Source organism: Malaclemys terrapin, chromosome 1, assembly GCF_027887155.1.
Source record: "Malaclemys terrapin pileata isolate rMalTer1 chromosome 1, rMalTer1.hap1, whole genome shotgun sequence".
In the NCBI taxonomy this organism is placed as follows: Eukaryota; Metazoa; Chordata; order Testudines; family Emydidae; genus Malaclemys; species Malaclemys terrapin.
Window position 1 is genome coordinate 347,636,278 of NC_071505.1, and position 27,037 is coordinate 347,663,314.

Sequence of the window (27,037 nt, forward strand, 5' to 3'; positions counted from 1 at the left end):
CCTACAAAATGATGGGAATTAAATTAGCTTTTAACACTCAAGAGAGAGATCTTGGAGTCATTGTGGATAGTTCTCTGAATACATCCACTCAGTGTACTGCAGCTCGCATCTTGAATACTGATCGCAGTTCTTGTCGTCCCATCACATAAAAGAGATATTAGAATTTGAAGAACTACAGAGAAGGGTGACAAAAATATTTAGGGGTACGGAACCGCTTCCATGTGAAGAGAGATTACAAAGATTGGCATTATTCAGCTTGGAAAAGAGACGACTCAGGGGGGATCTGATAGAGGTGTATAAAATCATGAATAATGTGGAGGTAGTCTATAAGGAAGTGTTATTTACCCCTTCACAAGAGCCAGGGTCAGCCATGAAATCAAGAGGCAGCAGGTTCAAAACAAAAAAGAAAGTATTTTTTCACACAATGTACAGTCAACCTGTGGAACTCATTGCCAAAGGATGTTGTGAAGACCAAAAGTATAACTGGTCCAAAAAAGAACTAAAGAAGTTCCTGAAGGATAGCTCCATCATTGGCTAGTAGCCAAGATAGTCAGGGATGCAGCCCCATGCTCTGGGTGTCTCTAAACCTCGGACTGCCAGATGCTGGGAGCAGACAACAGGGGATGGATCACTCGATATTTGCCCTGTTTTGTTCATTCCCTCTGAAGTATCTGCATGGGCCATTGTCAAGACAGGACACTGGGCTAGATGGACCAGATGTGGCTGTTCTTATGTTCATAAATTGTTCCACTGATGGATGGGTGGCTGCAGACAAGCCATTTATAGGGGCTTCTTCTGCTATAGAGCTGGCATAGCCACCCTAGGAGACACCCAAGGTCTGCTCAGTATAGGAGGCTGATGAGGTCTGGCTCCCACCTAGGGGTGTGGTCCTGTAGCACAAGGGAGAGAGGCTCATGGGTTGAGCTAGAGCTGGGATGGAAAAGAGAGAGGATTCCCCCCCCCATGAAAATTTTGACACAAACGAAAATGTTTCCTTTTTCTCCATTTTTTGGGGTGAGTTTTCATAGAAAATGGATCATTTTTCGCTGAAAGCTCAGCTGTCATGATGCTGCCCAGCTGCAACTGCCTGGATCCCCAAGAGAAACTGGAGGCTTTTCATCTGTCTATACCTCATAACGTAAATGAAGGTTGCACTGAGGGAGTCTATGGCTGCACTCTGGGCATGGAAAGGTTGAAACCTCCGGACCAGTCTGTGGCTGGGGTATTGTGCCCATCAGCTACTCTAACCAGCCTTCCCATCTCTCTACAGCACCTGCCACCCTGTACAACGCCCCTTCAGCAGATCCTGCGGGTAGTGGCTACTGTGACAGGATCTAGTATCACATAACTGATGAACCTGTGCTAGCAGAGAGCTGGAGAGGGTCCCAGAGCGTTTGTGGGAGCGTAAAGATTGTGGGTGGGCCTATCTACCAATGGATCACTGAGATCTGTGCATAACTTTGGGGATCCCTGGATCCTGTGTGCCACTGTTTAGTCCTCAAAAAGAAGGGAAGGGACCTCCCCTACTGGAACGATTGTAAGGAAATTTCTCTGTAGGGAGCCTTGTGGAATCTCCCTTCCCTCACCTGCATGCGGGGTTTGTAATGCAGGACAGGGGGCTGCGAGGAGAAATCTGGTCCTATGTTATTTTATTATTAATTTACTTATTTATTAATTTCATCATGGAAAGCGCACAGCTGTGACAGCATCATCGTTACAACTCGGCCGCTGCCGAGGTAGCCCTGTGACGACAAGCCCAGATTCCAGGAACAGAGCCTGCAGCAGGGCTGGCGCTGCAGTCCAGTTGGGTAGGAACATCACATGTCCCCTGTGATTTGGCCTCGTGCAGTTTGCCATTAGCCATGATGGGGTTAAAGCTGGTGCACACTAAGCCAAGCAGCTGAGCTTCCCTGATGGCCAAGTGGCCCCCAAGGGAATGTGCAGACATGCTTCATAAAGACACTTGCCTTCCTAGCTGAACAGATACTGCCTGCTGCCCGTGCAACCTCTCCGATGACTCCTTGCCCTTTAGGGTGAAGACCTCTGGTGTCAGCGGCTCCCCTTCTAGCAGGAATTGGGTACGTTGGCAGGTTTCACTATCTTTAAATTGCAAAGTGAAGGGGAAAGGCTGTGAGCTGTTAGAATTTGAAGATGTTCTGTGCAGCGGCAGAGGACTCAACTGGGCTGCTGGGGTGATTCAGTGACTGGGCTGGAGGACAGGCAGCGCTACGAAGCTTGGGAACCCCTCCCCTACATCTGCCCATGCTCCACAGTGGGCTGCTCAAGCAACACAGACGTCTCACATTGAAAGTGGATGTGTTATTCCTTGACTTTAGCAAAGCTTTTGATACGGTCTCCCACAGTATTCTTGCCGTCAAGTTAAAGAAGTATGGGCTGGATGAATGGACTGTAAGGTGGATAGAAAGCTGGCTTGATCGTTGAGCTCAACGGGTGGTGATCAATGGCTCCATGTCTAGTTGGCAGCCGGTTTGAAGCGGAGTGCCCCAAGGGTCGGTCCTGGGGCCGGTTTTGTTTAATATCTTTATTAATGATCTGGAGGATGGCGTGGACTGCACTCGCAGCAAGTTTGCAGATGACACTAAACTACGAGGCGTGGTAGATACACTAGAGGGTAGGGATTGGATACAGAGGGACCTAGACAAATTAGAGGATTGGGCCAAAAAAAGCCCAATGAGATTCAACAAGGACAAGTGCAGAGTCCTGCACTTAGGACGGAAGAATCCCATGCACTGCTACAGACTAGGGACCGAATGGCTAGGTAGCAGTTCTGCAGAAAAGGACTAGGGGTCACAGTGGACGAGAAGCTGGATATGAGTCAACAGTGTGCTCTTGTTGCCAAGAAGGCTAACGGCATTTTGGGCTGTATAAGTAGGGGCATTGCCAGCAGATCAAGGAACGTGATCGTTCCCCTTTATTCGACGTTGGTGAGGCCTCATCTGGAGTACTGTGTCCAGTTTTGAGCCCCGCACTACAAGAAGGATGTGGAAAAATTGGAAAGAGTCCAGCGGAGGGCAACAAAAATGATTAGGGGTCTGGAGCACATGACTTATGATGAGAGGCTGAGGGAAGTGGGATTGTTTAGTCTCCAGAAGAGAAGAAGAATTTGATAGAAGCCTACAACTACCTGAAGAGGGGTTCCAAAGAGGATGGAGCTCGGCTGTTCTCAGTGGTGGCAGATGACAGAACAAGGAGCAATGGTCTCAAGTTGCAGTGCGGGAGGTCCAGGTTGGATATTAGGAAACACTATTTCACTAGGAGGGTGGTGAAGCACTGGAATGCGTTACCTAGGGAGGTGGTAGAGTTTCCTTTCTTGGAGGTTTATAAGGCCCGGCTTGACAAAGCCCTGGCTGGGATGATTTAGTTGGGAATTGGTCCTGCTTTGAGCTGGGTGTTGGACTAGATGACCTCTCCCTTCCAACCCTGATATTCTATGATTCTATGATTCTAAAGTGACCTGAAAGTGTTAAAACCCCGATGCCCCGAGTCAGGATTTCTCAAGGGGCCCATTTCTAGAGATTCTGTGTGCTCTGGGCCCGATCCTGCCAGGGGCTGAGCGAGAGGAGACCCCACAGAATATCAGTGTCTAGTTTCCAAATTGCCTCAGGTTTATTTGCTGCTGCAAATTGAACCAGGAAATGCATTTTCAAAGATTTTATTCTTTGGCTCGATTGTGAAAGCAATATTCAGAAAATAGGTCTCATAGGGCATATTAGTGCTTCCTTAGCGGCTGAGGGATTCAGCATTTCTGCCCTCCAGATACCCCTCTGGGTTACAGGGCTACCTACATCACTGCCCCCACTCTGGTCTCTGAGTGCCAGATGTCAGGCCTCGTACCCTTCACTCTCCTGGGGTGGAATCCCGTGACCCTCCCACAATCAGACTGGGCCCTGGGCTACCACACATTGCTGGTCGACTGTGCTTGCAAAGCAGGTCTGAGTGGGTTCGGCAGCTGTGGTTCTTCCCTCTGGGAGTCTGTGACAAGTGGGAGACAAGAGACCAGCCAGCCTTCGGGAACCAAACTACTGTTTAATCTGAACAGTAGGACTAAAGCCTAACAGGGGAGAATAAGAGAGTTTTCAAACAACCGTCTTCACCCGTTTCTGACCCCAAGTCTTCCTGCTCTGAGGGGGACCCAGGCAGGCCAAGGGCCTTGAGACTTCCCCAGCGGTGTCTGTGCCTGTCAGTCTGAAGAGATTCTCAGCATTGTGAACTCGGCAACGTGGCTGGAGTCCAGAAACAGGCTCATCCCAGCTTGTAGCTCTGGTGTTGTCTCTCAACCACCCTGAAGTGCTGACTGAGAAATAGCTTAATTGAGCTGTTGCTTCCCTTCGTGTTTGTTTTCCAGCAGCCCGCTATTAAACTAAGATGAGCCATACAGGTTTCTCCTCATATAGCCATAACAGAAACATCCCAGTGGTAAACCTAATATAGCTCTACAGCAAACATCCTAAGAACTGGGTTCAACATACACATTCATTATGGCAGCTCAGCTCCAAGTCTCTCACAGTGATATTCCCTGGTGCTACGGATTTTATGAATACAGAATATAGCCAGTCACAAAGAGAGAGAGAGAGAGAGAGAGAGAGAGAGAGAGAGCAATAAACTACTTACCTGTGGGAAATGATGTGGCATTTCCATGAATACTCATGCTTTTGACTTTGAAATCCACTTCCTGCAAACCCTCATCGTGCCTGAATAACAGGTACTGAGGTCACTGTGTACTAGAGAGTGAGAGCTCAGGGACTCAGTATTATCTACACTGATCCCAATGCCTGTTACCACTCCGGATACAGGCCACAGACTGACAGAACAGAACCTGAGGAGAACCAGTCAGTTATTAACCCAGGGACAGAGGTGCTACTAGACTTCTGTGACTGAATGAGGGCTGAAATGCACAATCTCTTCAGGTTCTGAAGAAATCCAGATGACAGACGCTACATTTTAAGCCGCCCTCTAACCTGAGAAATCATCTCTGAAAGTTCAGAGAGGAAAGAATGGTTTCATGTGAGTGCTAAAGTACAGATGTGTAAATGTTATGCCAAAACTTTTCATTGTAATACAAATATTACAAACCAAACTTTCGTGATCTGAATGAATATCAAAAGCCAGCAACAGAGTTGTTGGAATCTCTACAGGAAGGAGCAGTGGAAACTTTACTGCTTAATGGTTTTTTTCTTTCGAAAGTATGTCAAATGTATTCCAATACTGTGCAATGGGTTTGTGCTATTAACTCTTTGTTCACTGAACAGTTGTAGGATACTGTCTCCTGGTAACTGACCAGAAGTTGTTTCTAACACTTATATTCAGGGTCGTGCATTCAGTCACTCTGCAAGACATATAAAAGTCTTTCCACAAAGTCCCGAGAGAACTGAACTGTTGGTCTGTGTTTAAGGAAATACAGGAGCTGAAAGGGGAGTGCAATGGTGGTTGTATGTAATTTGTGCCATCTTCTCTTACGGGAGCATGGCTCAAGTATATGCATAGCCAACTGGATATTAGTGTAAACCTAGTGTTTGCATATTCACCCATTTGTGACACCATCCCCTCCTCCGCCAGCTGAAGTAACTGTCTGTGTTAACTTGTAACTTACCAAAAAATATCGACAGACATTTGCCTGGGGAGAGGATGCAGGTCCTGTGAGGATGACGGGAAGCTTGTAGGATGATTGAACTCTCTGAAGTCAGGCAAGATTGGCCAGGCGAAGCACTTCAGCTTCCCGTGGAGGGATTCCTGGGGTCAGAGTGTATTAATGGGAGCTTTAGTTAAGGGAAAGTTAATCGAGCCCGGTTCTGATCAAAATTGCACATGTAAATCTGAAGTCAATTTTATTGAATTAAGAACCTGGACCTAAGAATTTATCCCATGTACTGCAAACAGGCAGTGACATAATTTGAACTCTCCGGAGTGGAGCAAATAAAGAATATACATATAATGAGGCAATGAAACACATTTATAATTAGCTTCAGTGCAGGTCAGATAAATGCAATGACTGTTTTCACCATTCACTTGCCATGTGTTTATACACCCGTCATGGTACAAGGGGCCACACTCAGAAGTGGAGGGCTAGAAAGGGTGTCTGTGTGAAGGTCGCAATTGTAAAATCACTCAGTGCTCACGTAGCCTGTGGAACTCCCAGCAACAAGATATCAAAGTGGCCAAGAGCTTAGCAGGATTCAAAGAGGGACGGGATGTTTATGCGGGTAACCAGAAGATCCAATTACAGAAATGAGGATTTTTTAAGAAAGAGTCTTGGACGGGCTCTACACTTTCTTGATTCACACAACAAAATATGTCTAAATAGTGGGTGTCAGGGGGAAACTTTTCCTAGGAGCAGGTTATTCATAGCTGCCTATTGCAGGGCTTCTTCCACCTTCCGCTGCAGCATCTGGAACTGGCCACTGGATAGTGGGCTAGATGGACTGCAGGTCTGATCCAGTCTGGCAGTTCCTTGGATCCTATCTTTGGATCCAAGGATATGTTTTTGCTGATCTTCATTGAGCTGTCAAATCTCTATAGCTCAGTGGTTTGAGCATTGGCCTTCTAAATCCAGGGTTATGAGTTCAGTCCTTAAGAGAATCACTTAGGAATCTGGGCCAAAATCAGTACTTGGTTCTGTTAGTGAAGGCAGTGGACAGAACTTGATGGCTTTCCAAAGTCCCGGCCAGTTCTAGGAGATAGGATGTCTCCATTAATTTATTTATCACTATAAGCTAAGTTAGACAGGCTTTGCTCTTGAGATAGAGAAACAGAACTGGCCCCACTTACATTCTTGTGGGAAGCCAACGAGCTCTTGGTACCCAGCCTAGTTTCCCTGTGTCCCTGACAGCATCTTCCCATCTGTTTGCTCCTTTCTTGTGGAAGCAGCCTTTGCTGAAACCTGTGTGAGCCTGGGCCCAGTGACCGTAGTGCTCCGCCATGCCCATGTTTCAGGGCCTAGGTGTGAAGCTCACCTTTGCTCTCAGATTGCTGCCACAGACATCAAGGTGCTGGAGTCTCACGGCTTCCCAGAAACCAGCTGTCACAGGAGGCTGTGATAAGAACCCTTTTATAGACCAATGTCAGAGGTGTTGCTCTGTGGATCCCTGACATAGCCTTGATCTTAGGGTCTCAGAGTATCTGAGAACCATGAATGTATTTATCCTCCTGCCACCACTGTGAGGCAGGGCAGGGCTATTATCCACCTGTGAAGAAGCTCAGAGATAGCCAACGGCTTGCCCATGGTCACATCAAACCCAGCTGTCTTGAGTCTCAAGCAGTGCCCAGACCACAGGAGCAGTCTTCCAGCCACCTGAGTGGTGACAGGCCTGGCTGGATTCTCTGGTGTGCCAGCAGAGCTCCCTCCCTGTGCTGCAGAGAGTGGGGATGGCAAGGACCCAGTTACAGGGGTTGGATTCACTGGCCTGTTTTCCCCCTGCCTGAGCAGAGTTCAGAGCAGCTTGAGGGCTGGGCTGACCTCCGCCCATTAGTAGACTAACACTCATCCTGGGATACATGAAAAAGGAGCCCCCTCTTTAGGGTCGCATTAATTCAGACTTCTCCAAAACAAAAGGTCTCCTAACCCCCAGCCCCATCCTCCTCCTTAACTCAGGAGCCCCCCACCACCCTGCTAGCTGGGGCCAGCATTGGTTCAAACTTCCCACATCCCTATTCCTCTTTTTCCCCTGAAGCCCTGCCCCCTACCCCATCTCTTCCCACTAAGCCCTGCCCCCTGCTCCTCCACTTCCCCCGATGCTCCACCTCCCAGCCAGGCCAGAGTCGGGCCATGGTAAGAGCTGCCCCAGGAGCACAGGTTGCTGTGGGGAACCCTGGACTCTCCACTTTCCCTGGGTTGTACATCCTGGGGGAGGGGTCTAAAATGTGGCGGGTCTGGGGCTCCTCACAGTGGCTCTGGCTCTCTGGGCAGCTCTTACCACAGCCTGGCTCTGGCTTCCAGCCTGGAGATAGGGCAGACGGAGGGACCTCAGGGGAAGAGGTTCCAGGATGGAATAGGTGGCTGTGTTTTTTGTTTCCCGTGTCTCCAGCCCTGGAGACGGGTGATGAACTGACCCTTCACTTGACAAATGCCCTGATTATCCTCTCACGAAGGTGTTTGCTTTTCACGCTGTACACGATTGGATTGATCAGGGGTGGGACCAGCAGGTAGAAATAGCCCAGGACCATTTGAAGCAAGTGAGAAGAGCTATTCCCGAATCTGTGGGTCACAGCCAGGCCAATGTCTGGTATGTAGAAGATGAGGACGGCGCAGAGGTGGGAGACACAGGTGTTCAGGGCCCTGAGGCACTCCACTTGTGATGCAATACTCAACACTGTTTTGAGGATCATCACATAAGAGAGGAAGATGAGCAGCGAGTCCAACCCCACCGTAAAGAGTGTAGTACACAAGCCATAGATGCTGTTGACTGTGATATCCGAACAAGCCATCTTCATGACCTCCTGGTGCACGCAGTAGGAATGGGAGAGGACATTGTCTCGACAGTATTGGAACCGTTTCAGGAGAAAGGGGAGTGGGAATATTACGGCCACCCCTCTTAGCATCAACGCCAGTCCCATCTTGGCTATTCTCGGTGGAGTTAAGATGGCAGCATATCTCAGTGGGTTACAGATTGCGATGAAGCGGTCAAAGGCCATCAACAACAGCACGGAGGATTCAAATTTAGCCAGTGAATGGATGAAGAAGAGCTGGGCAAAACAGGCATCCTGGCTGATCTCCCTAGAGTTGAACAAGTATATGCCCAGTATCGTCGGTATGGTGACTATCGATAAGCCAAGGTCTGTGACTGCCAACATGGAAAGGAAGATATACATGGGTTCATGGAGGCTTGCATCTGTTTTTATAATGAACAGAATGATCAAATTTCCTACTATTGAAATAACATACATTAAGGAGAAGGGGATAGAGATCCAAAGATAGAAATCTTCCTGCCCAGGTATCCCGGTGAGAAGGAACACTGCAGAGTTGAAGTTGGTGTCATTGACAGCTGACATAAAGTACTGGGCAGGTCCGAGGAGTTTTGAACTTTTCTTCCTGAAAGGAGAAAGAACAGGAGACTAGATGATATTTAACGAGACATCTTTCTGCTCTCAGTGCAAGTCTAGAGACTCCCAGGAGCTCAATGAAGATCAGCAAAAACATATCCTTGGATCTAAGGATAGGAAAATAGGCACTGCCAGACTGGATCAGACCTGCAGTCCATCTAGCCCACTATCCAGTGACCAGTTCCAGATGCTGCAGTGGAAGGTGGAAGAAGCCCTGCAATAGGCAGCTATGAATAACCTGCTCCTAGGGACAGTTTCCCCCTGACACCCACTAGTTAGACATATTTTGTTGTGTGACTCAAGAAAATGTAGAGCCCGTCCAAGACTCTTCTTTCAAAAATCCTCATGACTGTAATTTTCTGGTTATCTATATAAACATCCCGTCCCTCTTTGAATCCTGCTAAGCTCTTGTCCCATTGATATCTTGTTGCTGGGAGTTCCACAGGCTACGTGAGCACTGTGTGATTTTACAATTGTGACCTTCACACACACTCTTTCTGGCTCGTAACTTCTGAGTGTTGCCCATTGTACCATGACAGGTGTATAAACACAGGGCAAGTGCATGGTGAAAACGGACATTATATTTTTCTCTTGTACACTGAAGCTATTTATAAATGTGTTTCATTGCCTCATTATATGTATATTCTTTATTTGCTCCACTCCTGAGAGTTCAAATTGTGCCACTGCCTGTTTGCAGTACATGGGATAAATTCTTAGCTCCAGGTTCTTAATTCAATAAAATTGACTTCAACCACGTCACTCCAGATTTACATGTGCAATTGTGATCAGAACCGGGCTCGATTAACTTTCCCCTAACTAAAGCTCCCATTAATACACTCTGACCCCCAGGAATCCCTCCACGGAACGCTGAAGTGCTTGGCCTGGCCAATGTTGCCTGACTCCAGAGAGTTCGATCATCCTACAAGCTTCCCGTCATCCTCACAGGACCTGCATCCTCTCCCCAGGCAAATGTCTGTAGATATTTTTTGGTAAGTTACAAGTTAACACAGACAGTTACTTCAGCTGGCGGAGGAGGGGATGGTGTCACAAATGGGTGAATATGGAAACACTAGGTTTACACTAATATCCAGTTGAGTGTGCATATACTTGAGCCATGTTCCTGTAAGAGAAGATGGCATAAATTACATACAACCACCATTACACTCCCCTTTCAGCTCTTCACCGAACAAAGAGTTAATAGCACAAACCCGTTGCACACAGTATTGGAATACATTTGACATACTTTATAAAGAAAAAAACATTAAGCAGTAAAGTTTCCACTGCTCCTTCCTGTAGAGATTCCAACAACTCTGCTGCTGGCTTTTGATATTCATTCAGATCATGAAAGTTTGGTTTGTAATATTTGTATTACAATGAAAAGTTTTGGTATAACATTTACACATCTGTACTTTAGTACACACGTGTGAACCCATTCTTTCCCCTCTGAACTTTCAGAGATGATTTCTCAGGTTAGAGTAGGATTTAAAATGTAGCGTCTGTCATCTAGATTTCTTCACAACTTGAACAGATTGTGCATTTCAGCCCTCATTCAGTCACTTGTCAGCAAACAAAAGTCTAGTAGCTCCTCTGTCCCTGGGTTAATAGCTGACTGGTTCTCCTCAGGGTTAATAGTTAAGAGTTAAAAGCAGAAACCCGTTGCACACAGTATTTGGAATACTTTTGACATACTTTCTAAAGAAAAAAACATTAAGCAGTAAAGAAGGCAGAAATGTTGAAGCCCTCAGCCAGTCAGGAAACAGAAATCGTATCTTTTCCCAAGAGCAGCACAGCTCTGAATTCCTGTGTCCACAATCGATCCAGAGAATAAAAACTTTAAAAATGCATTTGCTGATTAAATTTCCAGGAGCAAATAAACCCAAGGCAATTGGGAACTAGTCACTGATATTCCGTGGGGTCTGCTCGTGCTCAGCCCCTGGCAGGATCGGGCCCAGAGCACACGGCACCTCTAGAAATGGGCCCCTTGAGAAACCCTGACTCGGGGCATCGGGGTTTTAACATTTTGAGGTCGCTTTCAATGTAAGACTTCTCTGTTGCTTGAATAGCCCACCGTGGAGCATGGGTAGATATAGGGGAGGGCCTCCCAAGCTATCTAGTGCTGCCTGCCCTCCAGCCCCGTCACTGAGTTACCCCGACAGCCCAGCTGAGTCCTCTGCCGCTGCACAGAACATCTGCAAATGGAAACAGCTCACAGCCTTTCCCCTTCACTTTGTATTTTAAAGATAGTGAAACCTGCCAACGTACCCAAATCCTGCTAGAAGGGGAGCCGCTGACACCAGAGATCTTCACCTTAAAGGACAAGGAGTCACCAGAGGTTGCACAGGCAGCAGGCAGTGTCTGTTCAGACAGGGAGGCAGGTGTCTTTATGTAGCATGTTTGCACATTCCCTTGGGGGCCACTTGGCCATCAGGGAGCCTCAGCTGCTTGGCATAGTGTGCACCAGCTCTAACCACCCTCATGGCCAATGCAAACTGCAGGAGGCCAAATCACAGGGGATGTGGGGTGATGCTACATAACTGGACTGCAACGCTAGCCCTGCTGCAGGTTCTATTCCTGGAATCTGGGCTTGTCATCATTGTTTCTATTGTTCTGATTAGTCACAGGGCTACCTCGGGGGTGGCCGAGCTGTAACGATGATGCTGTCACAGCTGTGAGCTTTCCATAATAAAATTAATTAATTAATAATAACACAGGACCAGATTTCTCCCCAACAGCCCTCTTTCCTGCATTAGAAACCCACAGTGCAGGCCAGGAAAGGGGGATTCCACAGGGCTCCCTACAGGGAAATTCCCCTCGCATCGTTCCAGTGAGGGAGGTCCTTTCCCTTCTCCCTGAGGAATGAAAAGAGGGACCCAGAATCCAGGGATCCCCAAAGTTAGTCACAGATCTCAGTGATCCCTGGTAGCTAGGCCCACCCACCAACAATCTCTGAGCCTCCACACCTGCTCCAGCTCCCTGCCAGCACAGGTTCATCGGTGATGTGCTACCAGGGCTTGTCACAGTAACCACTGCCCACAGGATCTGCTGAAGGGGGCATTGTACAGGGTGGAGGGGGCTGCACAGAGATGGGAAGGCTGGTTAGAGTAGCAGATGGCTACAATACCGCAGCCATAGACTGGTCGGGAGGTTTCAACCTTTCCATACCCACTGTGCAGCCATAGACTCCATCAGTGCCACCTTCATTTACGTTATGAGGAAGCGACAGGTGAAAAGCCTCCAATTTCTCTTGGGGATCCAGGCAGCTGCAGCTGGGCAGCATCATGGCAGCTGAGCTTACAGAGAAAAATGATCCATTTTCTATGAAAATTCACTCCAAAAATGGATGAAAAGGATACATTTTAGTTTGTGTCACTAATTGTCATGGTGGGGGGGGGGGGGAGGGGGAGCTCTCTGTTTTCCAGCCCAGTTCTCACTCAACCCATGAGTCTCTGTCTTTTGTGCTACAGGACCACACCCCTAGGTGGCAGCACTCGCCCCCCATCAGCGTCCTATACTGAGCAGACTTTGGATGTCTGTTAGGGTGGCTACGCCCAGGGCCGGTGCAACCACTGGCCGAACTAGGCGGCCGCCTAGTGGTTGAGGGCGCCTAAAAGCCCGCTCAGGCGAGGAGGTGGAGTGGAGGTGAGCTGGGGCGGGGGAGTGCGGGAAGGGCCGCCCGCAGTAATGGGGGGGGGTGCACAGGGGAACCGCTCCCCTCCCCAGCTCACCTCTGCTCCACCTCCTCTACTGAGCACACAGCCCTCGCTCTAAGGCCTGGTCTACACTAGGCGTTTATGTCGAAGTTAGCGCCGTTACATCGAATTAACCCTGCACCCATCCACACCGCGAAGGTATTTAGTTCGACATAGAGGTCTCTTTAATTCGACTTCTGTACTCCTCCCCGACGAGGGGAGTAGCGCTAAATTCGACATGGCCATGTCAAATTAGGCTAGGTGTGGATGGAAATCGACGCTAATAGCTCCGGGAGCTATCCCACAGTGCACCACTCTGTTGACGCTCTGGACAGCAGTACGAGCTCGGATGCTCTGAACTGCCACACAGGAAAAGCCCCGGGAAAATTTGAATTTGAATTCCTTTTCCTGTCTGGCCAGTTTGAATCTCATTTCCTGTCTGGACATCGTGGCGAGCTCAGCAGCACTGGCAACGATGCAGAGCTCTCCAGCAGTGATGGCCGTGCAATCTCAGAATAGAAAGAGGGCCCCAGCATGGACTGATCGGGAAGTCTTGGATCTCATCGCTGTGTGGGGCGATGAGTCCGTGCTTTCCGAGCTGCGATCCAAAAGACGGAATGCAAAGATCTACGAGAAGATCTCTAAAGACATGGCAGAGAGAGGATACAGCCGGGATGTAACGCAGTGCCGCGTGAAAATCAAGGAGCTGAGACAAGGCTACCAGAAGACCAAAGAGGCAAACGGACGCTCCGGATCCCATCCCCAGACATCCCGTTTCTACGAGGCACTGCATTCCATCCTCGGTGCGGCCGCCACCACTACCCCACCAGTGAGCGTGGACTCTGAGGATGGGATAGTGTCCACGGCTGGATCCTCGGACATGTTAGCGGACGGGGAAGATGAGGAAGGAGATGAGGAGGACGAGGCAGTCGACAGCGCTCACAACGCTGATTTCCCCGACAGCCAGGATCTCTTCATCACCCTTACAGAGATCCCCTACCAACCCTCCCCAGCCGTTACCCCGGACACAGAATCTGGGGAAGGATCAGCCAGTAAGTGTTGTAAAAATCTAAACATTTATTTGTAACAGAACAGGAATATTAACAATTTAAAAAATGGGTTTCTCATGATTAGTTTGATTAGCTTAACGGTTCAGTCATGGGCAGTGCAACTATTGAAAAAAAATCTAGCAATGTCCGGTTTTGCATGATTGTCCTGCCCAAGCCGCTCTACTGGTTAGTCACTGCTACAGCAGCTACAGTAAAATGCGGTCTATATGTCCGGGGATGGAGCAGAAATCCTCCTGTGACATCTCGAGGAAGCTCTCCTGGAGGTAATTGGAAATCCGCTGCATTAGGTTCTTGGGGAGAGCGGCCTTATTGGGTCCTCCGTAGTAGGACACGTTGCCACGCCACGAGACTATCAAGTACTCTGGAATCATTGCTCTGCACAGCATGGCGGCATACGGCCCTGGTCTTTGCAGGCTTTCCCGGAGCATTCTCTCTTTCTCGCTGTCAGAGATCCTCATGAGGGTGATGTCGCTCATGATGACCTGCTTTGAATGAGGTAGGGGAATGTTAGTGTTGGGACTGCTTTGCCGTTCCTTTACAGAACTGTAACCGCTGGTTTGCAGCCACGCGGTGGAGGCGGGAGAGGGGCAGCCGAAAGGGATCGTTCCCGGGGACAGCCGCGAGGGTGTGGGACAGGAGCAGACTTCCTGCTTGCCGAATTGCTGGCAGCAGGGACCGACATTGATTTCAATGTGAAATGAGGCCATTGCTAATATTAAAGTTTTAAGCTGCCACAAGTCTACGGCTTACCATGTCTGCCTGCAACAGAAATTCCGTTCTCCTGAGAGGCTTCTCAAATGTGCTGTAGAAGACCCCAGGCACTGAATGCGAAGGCCGAGAATTCGACCTTGTGCTGAGTGCGCATGTGATAGGTGCTGTGCATGGTCTTGTTAACAGAGAAAGACTATGTTCTTTGTTCACAACTACATTTATCTTTCTGAGGAATTCACTCCCTTTTTCCCATTCCCACAGCCCCATCTGCGACTGTCTCACAACCTAGCCTGTCATCACACTCCCAGAGGCTAGCGCGGATTAGGCATAAGAAGAAGAGGACACGGGAGGACATGTTCTCGGAGCTTATAGCCTGCTCCAGAGCCCAGGCAGCACAGCAGACCCAGTGGCGGGAGAACTTGACCCGAATGCACCAAGCCAACATGGATCGGGAGGAGAGGTGGCGTCAGGAAGACCAGCAGGCGACTCAAACCCTGCTTGGACTAATGAGGGAGCAAACGGACACGCTCCGGCGCCTTGTGGATGTTCTGCAGGAACGGAGGCAGGAGGACAGAGCCCCGCTGCAGTCCATCTCTAACTGCCCTCCCCCGCCACCAAGTCCCATACTCCCCTCACCCAAAGTGCACAGAAGGAGAGGCGGCAGAGTCCCTGCTAACTCTCACTCCACCCCTGCAGAGAGCTCGAGCAGCAGAAGGCTCTCATTCCCCAAAATTTGACAAGTTCTTTCCTTCCCGCCTGACACAAGCCCCCGTCCAAGTTTCACTTTCCCAGTTCCATGTTTGGTTGATAATAAAAAATACGTTTCTGTTAACTACTGTTTCCATCATGTTCTTTTGGAGGAGGGGGGGATAGGGGGTTGGTAATTCGACAGGACAGTCACCTTTGGCAGGGTATATAGTCGGGGGCAGGCACAGCAGCAGGGCACATACATAGTGCAGTGATGCAGTGACTAGTTACCCTGGTTAGTCTGGGAGGTTGTTTTCATGTTATGTGGTGGGGGGTGGGTTGCTCTGTGACTTTGTGGCAGGGGAGGGCAGTTACAGATCTTAAGCGGCGGTCCTTAGGCAGGATCACAGAGCCACACAGCAGGGGATCTGTAACCGTCCTCCCCCTGCCACAAAGTCACATAGACCCCCCCATACACACAGTCCCTATCAGGAGGGGTGACAGGCTCCGTTGAAACAACCATCCCACCGCAGCGGAGCCTGTCAATCCTTGAGTTTAGAAGCTGCATTCGCGCCACTACAGTACACCCGCTCCGCACCACAGTCTGCGTCCCAGTTTTAAAAAATTCCCGCGAATACAGTATTAAAGAAAACGGTGTGCTTTAACAAAGTAGAACTATTTTTATTTTGAAACGTGTGTTGGAAGTGGGGTGAAGGGGGTATGTAACTGGATAGGATAGTCAACATTAACTGGGCAAAGAAACGGGGGCAGGTTTAGCTTCTCAATACACAAACTTTAAAGTCACAGGTTACCCTGCTCACTCAGGAACTTTGCTTTCAAAGCCTTCCGGATGCACAGCGCTTCCCGCTGGTCTCTTCTAATCGCCCGGCTGTCTGGCTGTGAGTAATCAGCAGCCAGGCTATTTTCCTCAACCTCCCACCCCGCCATAAAGGTCTCCCCCTTGCTCTCACAGAGATTGTGGAGCACACAGCAAGCTGCAATAACAATGGGGATATTGGTTTCACTGAGATCACAGCGAGTCAGTAAGCTTCTCCATCTCCCCTTGAGACGGCCAAAAGCACACTCCACCACCATTCTGCACTTGCTCAGCCGGTAGTTGAAGAGTTCTTTTTCAGTGTCCAGGGCGCCAGTATAGGGCTTCATGAGCCAGGGCATTAGCGGGTAGGCTGGGTCCCCGAGGATGACTATAGGCATCTCCACATCCCCAAGAGTTATTTTGTGGTCCGGGAAGTAAATACCTTGCTGCAGCCGTCTAAACAGACCAGAGTTCCTGAAAACACGAGCGTCATGAACCTTGCCCGGCCATCCCACGTAGATGTTGGTAAAACGTCCCCTGTGGTCCACCAGTGCTTGCAGCACCATGGAAAAGTAGCCCTTTCTGTTAATGTACTGGCTGGCCTGGTGTTCCGGTGCCAGGATAGGGATGTGAGTTCCATCTATGGCCCCACCGCAGTTTGGGAATCCCATCGCTGCGAAGCCATCTATGATCGCCTCCACGTTTCCCAGGGTGACTACCTTTGGCAGCAGTACATCAACGATTGCCTTGGCTACTTGCATCACAACAACCCCCACGGTAGATTTGCCCACCCCAAACTGGTTCGCGACTGACCGGTAGCTGTCTGGCGTTGCAAGCTTCCACAGGGCTATGGCCACTCGCTTCTGGACAGTCAGGGCTGCTCGCATCCGGGTGTCATTGCGCTTCAGGGCAGGGGACAGCAACTCACAAAGTTCCAGGAAAGTTCCCTTCCGCATGCGAAAGTTTCGCAGCCACTGGGATTCATCCCAGACCTGCAGCACTATGCGGTCCCACCACTCAGTGCTTGTTTCCCGTGCCCAGAATCTCCTTTCGACGGCATCAACATGACCCATTGCCACCGTGATGTTCTCGGCGCTGGGTCCCCTGCTTTCTGAGAGGTCTGTGCTACTCTCAGACTTCAGGCCATCACCGCGTTGACGTAGCCTCCTCGCCTGACTTTTCTGCATCTGCCTCAGGGAAAGGTGTATGATAAGTTGCGAGGCGTTGAGAGCGGCCACAACTGCAGTGATGGTTGCAGCAGGCTCCATGCTCGCAGTGCTGTGGCGTCCGCGCTGTCACTGACTAGAAAAGTGCGCGAACTGATTTCCCGCCGGCGCTTTCAGGGAGGGAGGGCGGGAGTGATGGACGGATGACGACAGTTACCCAAAAGCACCCTGGACACATTTTTTTTACCCAGAAGGCATTTGCGGCTCCACCCAGAATTCCAATGGGCAGCGGGGACTCCGGGAACTGTGGGATAGCTGACCACAGTGCACCACTTCCAATGTCGACGCTTTCCCCGTTAGTGTGGACTCACAAAGTCGAATTACTGTCCTTAGTGTGGACACACACGTTCGACTTTGCAATATCGATTCCAAAAATTCGATTTAAGTAAAATCGAACTACTCTCGTAGTGTAGACAAGGCCTAAGTCTCCTCCAATCGGCGCTGCAAACCTGGGAGGGGAGGAGAATTAGAGCGGCGCCGGCGTGCTCAGTGGAGGAGGCGGAGCGGAGGTGAGCTGGGGAAGGCTCAGCTTCCGCGGGGGGGGGGGGCTCCCCGGGCGGGGTTAGCTGCCATGGGGGGTCTCCCCGGTCAGGGTTGGCGGCGGGCGGGGTTAGCTGCCGTGGAGGGGGGCTCCCCGGGCGGGGTTAGCTGCAGAAGGGGGGTAGCTGCTGTGGGCGGGGGCTCCCCGCGTGGGGGGTCGGTGGGCTCCCCAGGTGGGGGGGAGGGCAGGCGGGGTTAGCTGCCACGGGGGGGGGCTCTCTGGTGGGGGGGACGGGTGGGCGTGGTTAGCTGCCACGGAGGAGCAGGGAGTGGGGTTAGCTGGGTGGAGGGGTGACCCAAGGTGGAAGTTTCCCCTAGGATGCAAAACTTCCTTGCACCCGCCCTGGCTACGCCAGCTCTAACACAGAGGGAGCCTGTGGAAATGGGCTCTCTGCAGCAGCCCATCTATCAGTGGAACAATTTGTGAACATAAGAATGAAAAAGATTGGAAACAAAGGGTAGCAATAAATGAGCAATAAACATTTTCAGAATGGAGAGAGGTAAAAAGTGGTGTCCCACAGGGGTCTCTACTGGGCCCAGTCCTATTCAAGAGATTCATAAATGATCTGGAAAAAAGGTTAAACAGAGAGCTCCCAAATATACATAAGTACAAAGCAGATTACGAAGAGTTACAAAGAGACCTCACAAAATGGGTTAACTGGGTAACAAAATGGCAGATGAAATTCAGTGCTGAGAAATGCAAAGTAATGCACATTGGAAAATATAAACCCAACTGTACATACAAAATGATGGGAATTAAATTAGCTGTTACCACTCAAGAGTAGTCATTGTGGATAGTTCTCTGAAAACATCCACTCGGTGTATTGCAGCTCGCATCTTGAATACTGATCGCAGTTCTTGTCGTCCCATCACATAAAAGAGACGTTTGAATTTGAAGAACTACAGAGAAGGGCAACAAAATGTATGGAACTGCTTCCATATGAAGAGAGATTAAAAAGATTGGGATTATTCAGCTTGGAAAAGAGACAACTCATGGGGATATAATAGAGGTGTATAAAATCATGAGTAATGTGGAGGAAGTCGATAAGGAAGAGTTATTTGCCCCTTCACAAGAGCCAGGGGTCACCCATGAAATCAAGAGGCAGCAGGTTCAAAACAAAAGAGAAAGTATTTTTTCACACAACGTACAGTCAACCTGTGGAACTCATTGCCAAAGGATGTTGTGAAGACCAAAAGTATAACTGGTCCAAAAAAAACCTAAGTAAGTTCTTGAAGCAGAGCTCCATCATTGGCTAGTAGCCACGATGGTCAGGGATGCAGCCCCATGCTCTGGGTGTCTCTAAACCTCGGACTGCCAGATGTTGGGAGCAGAAAACAGGGGATGGATCACTGGATAATTGACCTGTTTTGTTCATTCCCTCTGAAGTATCTGCATGGGCCATTGTCAAAACAGGACACTGGGCTAGATGGATCAGATGTGTCCGTTCTTATGTTCATAAATTGTTCCACTGATGGATGTGCGGCTGCAGACAAGCCATTTCCACGGGCTCCCTCTGCTATAGAGCTGGAGTAGCCACCCTAGGAGACACCCAAGATCTGCTCAGTATAGGAGGCTGATGAGGTCTGGCTCCCACCTCGGGGTGTGGTCCTGTAGCACAAGGGAGAGGTTGAGTAGAGCTGGGATGGAAAAGAGAGAGGATTTCCCCCCCGTGAAAATTTTGACACAAACGAAAATGTTTCCTTTTTCTCCATTTTCTGGGGTGAGTTTTCATAGAAAATGGATCATTTTTCGCTGAAAGCTCAGCTGCCATGATGCTGCCCAGCTGCAGCTGCTTGGATCCCCAAGAGAAACTGGAGGCTTTTCATCTGTCTATCCCTCGTAACGTAAATGAAGGTGGCACTGACGGATTCTATCACTGCACTCTGGGTATGGAACGGTTGAAACCTCTGGACCAGCCTGTGGCTGGGGTACTGTGTTCATCAGCTACTCTAACCAGCCCTCCCATCTCTGTGCAGCCCCCTCCTCCCTGTATAAGGATTCGTCAGATCCTACGGGCAGTGGTTACTGTGACAGGTCCTGGTAGCACATCACCGATGAACCTGTGCTAGCAGAGAGCTGGAGAGGGTCCTAGAGTGGTTGTGGGAGCGTAAAGATTGTGGGTGGGGGACCTAGCTACCAGTGGATCACTGAGATCTGTGCATAACTTTGGGGATCCCTCAATCCTGTGGCCCACTGTTTAGTCCTCAAGGAGAAGGGATGGGACCTCCCCTACTGGAATGATTGGAAGGAAATTTCTCTTTAGGGAGCATTGTGGAATCTCCCTTCCCTCGCCTGCATGCGGGGTTTGTAATGCAGGACAGGGGGCTGCCGAGGAGAAAACTGGTCCTATGTTATTTTATTATTAATTTACTTATTTATTAATTTAATTATGGAAAGCGCACAGCTGTGACAGCATCATCGTTACAACTCGGCCGCCGCCAAGGTAGCGCTGTGAGGACAAGCCCGGATTCCAGGAACAGAGCCTGCAGCAGGGCTGGCACTGCAGTTCAGTTGGGTAGGATCACCTCACATCCCCTGTGATTTGGCCTCCTGCAGTTTGCCATTGGCCATGACGGGGGGTAAAGCTGGTGCACACTAAGCCAAGCAGCTGAGGTTCCCTGATGGCCAAGTGGCCCCCAAGGGAATGTGCAGACATGCTTCATAAAGACAGTTCCCTCCCTGTCTGAACAGATACTGCCTGCTGCCCTGCAATCTCTCCGACGACTCCTTGTCCTTTAGGGTGAAGACCTCTGGTGTCAGCAGGAATTGGGTACGTTGGCAGGTTTCACTATCTTAAGAATGCAAAGTGCTGTGTAAAGGCTGCAAGCTGTTTCCATTGGCAGATGTTCTGTGCAGCGGCAGAGGACTCAACTGGGCTGCTGGGGTGACTCAGTGATGGGGCTGGAGGACAGGCAGCACTACGTAGCTTGGGAACCCCTCCCCTACATCTGCCCATCCTCCAGGGTGGGCTGCTCAAGCAACAGAAAAGTCTGATATTGAAAGCGACCTGAAAGTGTTAAAACCCCGATGCCCTGAGTCAGGATTTCTCAAGGGGCCCATTTCTAGAGATTCTGTGTGCTCTGGGCCCGATCCTGCCAGGGGCTGAGCGAGAGGAGACCCCACAGAATATCAGTGTCTAGTTTCCAAATTGCCTCAGGTTTATTTGCTGCTGCAAATTGAACCAGGAAATGCATTTTCAAAGATTTTATTCTCTGGCTCGATTGTGAAAGCAATATTGAGAAAATAGGTCTCATAGGGCATATTAGTGCTTCCTTAGTGGCTGAGGGATTCAGCATTTCTGCCCTCCAGATACCCCTCCAGGTTACATGGCTTCCTACGTGTCTGCCCCCCCTCTGGTCTCTGAGTGCCAGATGTCAGGCCTCGTACCCTTCACTCTCCTGGGATGGAATCCCGTAACCCTCTCACAATCAGACTGGGCCCTGGGCTACCGCACACTGCAGGTCGACTGTGCTTGCCGAGCAGGTCCGAGTGGGTTCGGCAGCTGTGGTTCTTTCCTCTGGTAGTCTGTGACTAGTGGTGAGGCGAGGGACCAGCCAACCTTCGGGAACCAAACTACTGTTTAATCTGAACAGTAGGACTAAAGCCTAACAGGGGAGAATAAGAGAGTTTTCAAACAACCGTCTTCACCCGTTTCTGACCCCAAGTCTTCCTGCTCTGAGGGGGACCCAGGCAGGCCAAGGGCCTTGAGACTTCCCCAGCGGTGTCTGTGCCTGTCAGTCTGAAGAGATTCTCAGCATTGTGAACTCGGCAACGTGGCTGGAGTCCAGAAACAGGCTCATCCCAGCTTGTAGCTCTGGTGTTGTCTCTCAACCACCCTGAGGTGCTGACTGAGAAATGGCTTAATTGAGCTGTTGCTTCCCTTTCTGCTTGTTTTCCAGCAGCCAGCTATTAAACTAAGATGAGCCGTACAGGTTTCTCCCAATACAGTTAAAACATAAACATCCCAGTGGTAAACCTAATATAGCTATACAGCAAACATCCTAAGAACTGGGTTCAACTAGGGTTACCATACGTCCGGTTTTTCCCGGACATGTCCGTCTTTTTGGTAATCAAACCCCCGTCCGGGGGGAATTTCCAAAAAGCCGAACATGTCCGGGAAAAATACTCCCTGGCTACCTTAGAGCGGGCGCCGGGGGCTGCTGTGCTCCCTGACTCCTGGGCTTTGTAAGAGCCGAGCTGCCTGAGCGCTACCGGGTTCGGGCAGCCCCCATGCCTCCGGACCCTGCGCCTCCAGCCGGGCACTTCCCCTCCCGGGCTCCGGGGGCGCAGGCTCCAGAGGCATGGGGGCTGCCCGAAGCCGGTAGCGCTCGGGCAGCTCGGCTCTTACAGAGCCCAGGAGTTCAGGGAGCACAGCAGTCGCTGGAGCCCGGGAGGGGAAGTGCCCGGCCGGGGGCGCAGAGTCCGGAGACATGGAGGCTGCCCGAACCCCGAGCACTACCGGCTTCACGGTTTGCTGGGCAGCCTGCAGACCCTGCGCCACCGGCTGGGCGCTTCCCCTCCCGGGCTCCAGCTGCGCTGCGGAAGCGCTGGCCGAGGGCGCAGGGTCTGGAGGCTGCGTGGCAAATCGTGAAGCTGGTAGCGCTCGGGCAGCCCTTTTCATGTGGCTGGGAGGGAGGAGGGGGAGTTAAGGCAGGGTCTTTGGGGAAGAGGCGGGGAAGGGGTGGAGTTGGGGTGGGGAAGTGGCGGAATTGGGGCGGGGGGTGGGAAAGGGGCGGGGCCAGGGCCCCGTGGAGTGTCCTCTTTTTTTATTTTTTAAATATTGTAATCCTAGTTCAACATACACATTCATTATGGGAGCTCAGCTCCAACTCTCTCACAATGATATTTCCAGGTACTATGGATTTTATGAATACAGAATATAGACAGTCAGAGAGCGAGAGAGAGAGAGAGAGAGAGCAATAAACTACTTACCTGTGGGAAATGAAGTTCCATTTCCATGAATACTCATGCTTTTGACTGTGAAATCCACTTCTTGCAAACCCTCATCGTGCCTGAATAACAGGTACTGAGGTTACTGTGTACTAGAGAGTGAGAGCTCAGGGACTCAATATTATCTACACTGATCCCAGTGCCTGTTACCACTCCGGATACAGGCTACAAACCTGAGGAGAACCAGTCAGCTACTAACCCAGGGACAGAGGTGCTACTAGACTTCTGTTTGCTGACAAGTGACTGAATGAGGGCTGAAATGCACAATCTCTTCAGGTTCTGAAGAAATCCAGATGACAGACGCTACATTTTAAGCCGCCCTCTAACCTGAGAAATCATCTCTGAAAGTTCAGAGAGGAAAGAATGGTTTCATGTGAGTGCTAAAGTACAGATGTGTAAATGTTATGCCAAAACTTTTCATTGTAATACAAATATTACAAACCAAACTTTCATGATCTGAATGAATATCAAAAGCCAGAAGCAGAGTTGTTGGAATCTCTAAAGGAAGGAGCAGTGGAAACTTTACTACTTAATGTTTTTTTCTTTAGAAAGTATGTCAAATGTATTCCAAATACTGTGTACAACGGGTTTGTGCTATTAACTCTTTGTTCGGTGAACAGTTGTACGATACTTTCTCCTGGTAACTGACCAGAAGTTGTTTCTAACACTTATATTCAGGGTTGTGCATTCAGTCACTCTGCAAGACTTCTACAAGACTTTCCAAAAAGTCCCCAGAGAACTGAATTGTTGGTCTGTGTTTAAGCAAATACAGGAGCTGAAAGGGGAGTGTAATGGTGGTTGTATGTAATTTATGCCATCTTCTCTTACAGGAGCATGGCTCAAGTATATGCATAGTCAACTGGATATTAGTGTAAACCTACTGTTTGCATATTCGCCCATTTGTGACACCATCCCCTCCTCCACCAGCTGAAGAAACTGTCCGTTTTAACTTGTAACTTACCAAAAAATATCTACAGATATTTGCCTGAGGAGAGGATGCAGGTCCTGTGAGGATGACGGGAAGCTTGTAGGATGATCAAACTCTCTGGAGTCTGGCAACATTGGCCAGGCCAAGCACTTCAGCTTCCCGTGGAGGGATTCCAGGGGGTCAGAGTGTATCACCGGGAGCCTTAGTTAAGGGAAAGTTAATAGAGCCCGGTTCTGATCACAATTGCACATGGAAATCTGGAGTAATGCAGTTGAAGTCAATTTTATTGAATTAAGAACCTGGACCTAAGAATTTATCCCATGTACTGCAAACAGGCAGTGACATAATTTGAACTCTCAGGAGTGGAGCAAATAAAGAATATACATATAATGAGGCAATGAAACACATTTATAAATAGCTTCAGTGCAGGACAGATAAATGCAATGACTGTTTTCACCATGCATTTGACATGTGTTTATACACCTGTCATGGTACAATGGGCAACACTCAGAAGTGGAGGGTCAGAAAGGGTGTCTGTGTGAAGGTCACAATTGTAAAATCACTCAGTGCTCACGTAGCCTGTGGAACTCCCAGCAACAAGATATCAAAGTGGCCAAGAGCTTAGCAGGATTCAAAGAGGGACGGGATGTTTATATGGGTAACCAGAAATTCCAATTACAGTTGTGAGGATTTTTTGAAAAAAGAGTCTTGGCAGGGCTCTACACTTTCTTGATTCACACCACAAAATATGTCTAACTAGTGGGTGTCAGGGGGAAACTGTCCCTAGGAGCAGGTTATTCATAGCTGCCTATTGCAGGGCTTCTTCCACCTTCCACTGCAGCATCTGGAACTGGTCACTGGATAGTGGGCTAGATGGATTACAGGTCTGATCCAGTCTGGTAGTGCCTATCTTCCTATCCTTGGATCCAAGGATATGTTTTTGCTGATCTTCATTGAGCTCCTGGGAGTCTCTAGATTTGCACTGAGAGCAGAAAGATGTCTCGCTAATTATCATCTAGTCTCCTGTTCTTTTTCCTTTCAGGAAGGAAAGTTCAGAACTCCTCGGACCTGCCCAGTACATTATGTCAGCTGTCAATGACACCAACTTCAACTCTGCAGTGTTCCTGCTCACCGGGATACCTGGGCAGGAAGATTTCTACCTGTGGATCTCTATCCCCTTCTGCATAATGTATGTTATTTCGATAGTAGGAAATTCAGTCATTCTGTTCATTATAAAAACAGATCCAAGCCTCCATGAGCCCATGTACATTTTCCTTTCCATGTTGGCCGTCACAGACCTTGGCTTATCGATAGTCACCATGCCGACGATACTGGGCATATACTTGTTCAACTCTAAGGAGATCAGCCTCAATGCTTGTTTCACCCAGCTGTTCTTCATCCACTCTTTTGCAATATTTGAATCCTCCGTGCTGTTGTTGATGGCCTTTGACCGCCTCATCGCAATCTGTAACCCACTGAGATATGCTGCCATCTTAACTCCACCAAGAATAGCCAAGATGGGACTGGTGTTTGTGCTAAGAGGGGTGGCCACTTCATTCCCATACCCCTTTCTCCTGAAACGGTTCCGATACTGTCGAGACAATGTCCTCTCCCATTCCTACTGCCTCCACCAGGATGCCATGAAGCTGGCTTGTGCGGATATCACAGTCAACAACATCTATGGCTTGTCTGTTGCACTCTTAACGATGGGGTTGGACTCGCTGCTCATCTTTCTCTCTTATGTGATGATCCTCAAAACAGTGCTGAGCATTGCATCCCACGAGGAGTGCCTGAGGGCCCTGAACACCTGCATCTCCCACCTCTGTGCCGTCCTTGTTTTCTATACACCAGACGTCGGCCTGGCTGTGATACACAGATTTGGTAACAGCTCTTCTCACTTGCTTCAAATCGTCCTGGGCTATTTCTACCTGCTGGTCCCGCCCCTGATAAATCCAATCGTTTACAGCGTGAAAAGTAAACATCTTCGTGAGAGGATAATCAGGGCATTTGTCAAGTGAAGGGTCAGTTCATCACTTGTCTCCAGGGCTGGAGACACAGGAGACAAAAAACACAGCCACCTATTCCATCCTGGATCCTCTTCCCCTGAGGTCCCTCCCTCTGCCCTATCTCCAGGCTGGAAGCCAGAGCCAGGCTGTGGTATGAGCTGCCCAGAGAGCCAGAGCCACTGTGAGGAGCCCCAGACCCTCCACATTTTAGGCCCCTCCCCCAGGATGTACAACCCAGGGAAAGTGGAGAGTCCAGAGTTCCCCACAGCAACCTGTGCTCCTGGGGCAGCTCTTACCATGGCCCGACTCTGGCCTGGCTGGGAGGTGGAGCATCGGGGGAAGTGGAGGAGCAGGGGGCAGGGCTTAGTGGGAAGAGATGGGGCAGGGGGCGGGGCTTCAGGGGAAAAGGAGGAATAGGGATGTGGGAAGTTTTAACAAATATTGGCACCAGCTAGCAGGGTGGTCTGGGGCTCCTGAGTAAAGGAGGAGGATTGGACTGTAGGGTAGGAGACCTTGAGTTTTGGAGAAGACTGAATGAATGTGACCCCACAGAGGGAGCTCCTTTTTTAAGTATCCCAGGCTGAGAGTTAGTCATTGCAAGGACCTTAGAGGGAAGGGCAGCGCACCTGCAGGGCTACCTCAGGCCCCAAGGGGATACTCTGGGGTGGCCCCTGTCCACAGGGACTTCGCTGCACTGTGCCATGCTCTTGGAAGCCGTCACTAATGGGTGGAGGTCAGCCCAGCCCCCAGGCTGCTCTAAACTCTGTTCAGGCAGGGGGAGAACAGGCCAGCGAATCAAACCCCTGGAACTGGCTCCTTACCATCCCCACTCTCTGCACCACAGGGGGGTGCTCTGCTGGCACAGCAGAGAATCCAGCCAGGCCTGTCACCGCTCAGATGGCTGGAAGGCTGGTTCTGTGGTCTGGGCATGGCTCTGCGACTCAAGACAGCTGGGTTTGATGTGACCATGGGTAAGCCATTGACTGTCTCTGAGCCTCTGCACAGGTGGATAATAGCCCTGCCCTGCCTCACAGCTGTGGCGGGAGGATAAATACATTCACAGTGCTCAGATACTCTGAGTCTAAAAGAGTATGGTTATGTCATGGTTCCACAGAGCAACACCTCTAACATTTCTCTATAAAAGTCCCCTTACCACAGCCTCCTGTGACAGCTGGCTTCTGGGAAGCCCTGAGACTCCAGCACCTTGGTGTCTGTGGGAGATGTGCGGGTGCATGGGGGTGATAGTGAGGGATAGTATTGGATTTCTGAGGGGATCGTTGGAGTATCATAGAGAGGCCGAGCATTTCAGCACAGGCACCAAAATGGTGTTTGCAGCCATTGATTGGGTCTAACTA

General features: G+C 49.8%; 2 protein-coding genes across 2 annotated transcripts; one reads left to right on the forward strand and one right to left on the reverse strand.

Moving 5' to 3' along the window:
• Nucleotides 1-8,070: 8,070 nt before the first annotated feature.
• LOC128830209 (olfactory receptor 51G2-like) lies at nucleotides 8,071-9,006 on the reverse strand. Its single transcript, XM_054015996.1, has one exon. The coding sequence runs from the start codon at nucleotides 9,004-9,006 to the stop codon at nucleotides 8,071-8,073; it is 936 nt and encodes a 311-aa protein (XP_053871971.1).
• A 15,752-nt stretch (nucleotides 9,007-24,758) lies between these two features.
• LOC128830206 (olfactory receptor 51G2-like) lies at nucleotides 24,759-25,694 on the forward strand. The gene has a single exon (XM_054015992.1). It carries the CDS (start codon nucleotides 24,759-24,761, stop codon nucleotides 25,692-25,694), a length of 936 nt encoding a protein of 311 aa, XP_053871967.1.
• Nucleotides 25,695-27,037: the final 1,343 nt, after the last annotated feature.

Excerpts from the sequence above, each read along its gene's own strand:
- LOC128830209 (XM_054015996.1), bottom strand. The coding sequence starts at position 9,006 with ATGTCAGCTGTCAATGACACCAACTTCAACTCTGCAGTGTTCCTTCTC.
- LOC128830206 (XM_054015992.1), top strand. The coding sequence starts at position 24,759 with ATGTCAGCTGTCAATGACACCAACTTCAACTCTGCAGTGTTCCTGCTC.